We start from the raw sequence: 2,856 nt of genomic DNA, 5'->3' as shown, positions 1-2,856 counted from the left end.
GGCAACTACAGCACTGAGGAGAGACCGAGGCAAGCACTGCAATACACACTCTGACCACAGGGGGGCGCTGCAATACACACACTGATACACACACTGACCACAGGGGGGCGCTGTGATACACACACTGACCACAGGGGGGTGCTGTGATACACACACTGACCACAGGGGAGGGTGCTGTGATACACACACTGACCACAGGGGGGGGCGCTGTGATACACACACTGACCACAGGGGGGGGGCGCTGTGATACACACACTGACCACAGGGGGGGCGCTGTGATACACACTGGGTAATAATCAATCTCTCTCTCTCTCTCTCTCTCTCTCTCTCTCTCTCTCTCTCTCAGGATACTGATCGGGGAGACCAGTCTGCAGGATATGGATCGGGTCCTGACTCTGCAGAACCGCTCCGCGGCGGAGCTGCTGGTGTCGGGGGTGCTGGGGGGGCTGAACCGCACGGGGAGCGCTGTGGCCGCGGGCGTGGGGCAGTACCTGAGGGAGCTGCGGGGGAGCTGGCCTGGCTGGGCGGTGAGTGACACACACTGGGGGCTGATCAAGCTGGTAGCAGTGAAACCTGGACTGGATCACACTGCTGTGCAATAGGAGTCTCATTCCCAGCCCTGTATAGGAGAGACACTGCATATTGAATTGCACCCCCTCTATATAGAATGAACTCCCTCAGCTTCATAGAGTCCAGTGAAAGCTGCTGAATAATGTTCCCTTGTTAACATATTGAATTGCACCCCCTCTATATAGAATGAACTCCCTCAGCTTCATAGAGTCCAGTGAAAGCTGCTGAATAATGTTCCCTTGTTAACATATTGAATTGCACCCCCTCTATATAGAATGAACTCCCTCAGCTTCATAGAGTCCAGTGAAAGCTGCTGAATAATGTTCCCTTGTTAACATATTGAATTGCACCCCCTCTATATAGAATGAACTCCTCAGCTTCATAGAGTCCAGTGAAAGCTGCTGAATAATGTTCCCTTGTTAACATATTGAATTGCACCCCCTCTATATAGAATGAACTCCCTCAGCTTCATAGAGTCCAGTGAAAGCTGCTGAATAATGTTCCCTTGTTAACATATTGAATTGCACCCCCTCTATATAGAATGAACTCCCTCAGCTTCATAGAGTCCAGTGAAAGCTGCTGAATAATGTTCCCTTGTTAGCATATTGAATTGCACCCCCTCTATATAGAATGAACTCCCTCCTCTCATCAGAGGCTTTGTTTAGCGATCTCGTTCTGATTTTTTTTTAAATATTGTAGTGTGGTGTTTAGCGGGCTCGTTTTAATATTATAATGCGTTTGTCTCTGTTCCTCTCGCAGGTTGGCGGGCGTGTCGCGGGTCACATGGCGTCTCTGGTGCCGCAGAGGCTGCTGGGAGTTTACCACACCCTCCTCTTCACCGTCCCTGGCACACCCGTCACCAACTACGGAGACGAGATCGGACTGAGAGACGAGCCTGGACAGGTGAGACAGTACAGAGGGATAGGGACCGGTCCAAGAGCCAAACACGGGACATAGGGACCGGTCTAAGAGCCAAACGGGGAGATTCAGAGAGTGCTATTAATTTATTATAATTTTAGCAGATGCATTTATTAAGTGATTTCCAGGGGGTTGGGGTTGAAGCAGGGATGGGGAATTTGTGTGTGTGTGTGTGTATCGGTGCAACCTCTGAAGTCTCCCCCCCCCTCCCTGCCTCTTCCTCTCTCTTCCAGGCTGTCAAATCTCCCAGGATGCAGTGGGATGAGAGCGGTCAAGCGGATTATAACCAGAATGTATCAGTCAAGGTGGGTGTGACTGTGTGATTTTAAATACAAATACATAAATTAATCACATAACTACAACTGAAAAAAAAATAACCCAATTCTCTCCCCCTCTCCCCCTCTCCCCCTCTCTCCCTCTCTCCCCAGGCTCAGAAGTCACACCCCCAGTCCTTGCTGAGTCTTTTTCGCTCCCTGAGTGATCTCAAGGGTAAGGAGCGCTCCCTGCTCTACGGAGAGTTCCAGACGGTCCTCGCCTCCCCCTCCGTCTTCTCTTACCTGCGCAGGTGGGACCAGAGCGAGCGCTTCCTCGTGGCCCTCAATTTCGGGGAGTCCCCGGAGGAGGTGACCCTGCAGCACCCCCTCCTCCCCCCTGAAGCGACCGTGGTGCTGAGCTCCGACCCGGGCAGGCAGGGAGGGGCCAGGCTGGCCCTGGGGAGACTCGCCCTGCAACCCAGCGAAGCTCTGTTACTCAAATTCCCTTACGTAGCATGAAGTGGGGCACACCCCCCCCCCACCCCAAAATAGAGCACAGGGGAGTGGGGGCGATCCTAGAGCTAGATATTGTAACTTACTGCCCCCCCCCCCCCTTCTTTTCCACTCTGCTTAACATTCCAGTGTGTAACTATTGTAGATTAAAAGATTTTGTGCTGTGACAATGACTCTGTGTGTTTCTCTGCTAAAGTTGATGAGTTTCCTTCAACTGCAATAAGCTGGGCAGCCTGTGAGAAGAGATTTAGGTGCGTTTCTCCTCTGCCCCAGAAGCGCAGCGATGATGCCAGGAGGCTCGCTGGACCAGCGCTGGGAGAAAAGGGGGTCTTGATACCAGGAGATTCAAATCCTGGCTCAGCCACTGACTCCCTGTGTAAAGCATAGGGAAGCATTGTAAAGCACAGAGAGGTCTGGTAAAGCATAGGGAAGCATTGTAAAGCACAGAGGGGTCTGGTAGAGCATAGGGAAGCATTGTAAAGCACAGAGAGGTCTGGTAAAGCATAGGGAAGCATTGTAAAGCACAGAGAGGTCTGGTAAAGCACAGGGAAGCATTGTAAAGCAAGAGAGGTCTGGTAAAGCATAGGGAAGCATTGTAAAG

The 2,856-nt window shown here is 51.8% G+C and overlaps 1 protein-coding gene across 1 annotated transcript; it reads left to right on the top strand.

Moving 5' to 3' along the window:
- Positions 1–6: 6 nt before the first annotated feature.
- Positions 7–2,422, top strand: slc3a2b (solute carrier family 3 member 2b). The gene is made up of 5 exons (XM_041237971.1): positions 7–29; positions 347–527; positions 1,330–1,473; positions 1,722–1,793; positions 1,917–2,422. The coding sequence occupies exons 2-5, from the start codon at positions 378–380 to the stop codon at positions 2,259–2,261; spliced, it is 711 nt and encodes a 236-aa protein (XP_041093905.1). The 5' UTR covers positions 7–29; positions 347–377; the 3' UTR covers positions 2,262–2,422.
- Positions 2,423–2,856: the final 434 nt, after the last annotated feature.

Source organism: Polyodon spathula, chromosome 47 (assembly GCF_017654505.1).
Source record: "Polyodon spathula isolate WHYD16114869_AA chromosome 47, ASM1765450v1, whole genome shotgun sequence".
Classification (NCBI taxonomy): Eukaryota; Metazoa; Chordata; class Actinopteri; order Acipenseriformes; family Polyodontidae; genus Polyodon; species Polyodon spathula.
The sequence above is the reverse complement of the archived record's forward strand: the minus strand, read 5'-3'. Positions and strand labels throughout refer to the sequence as shown.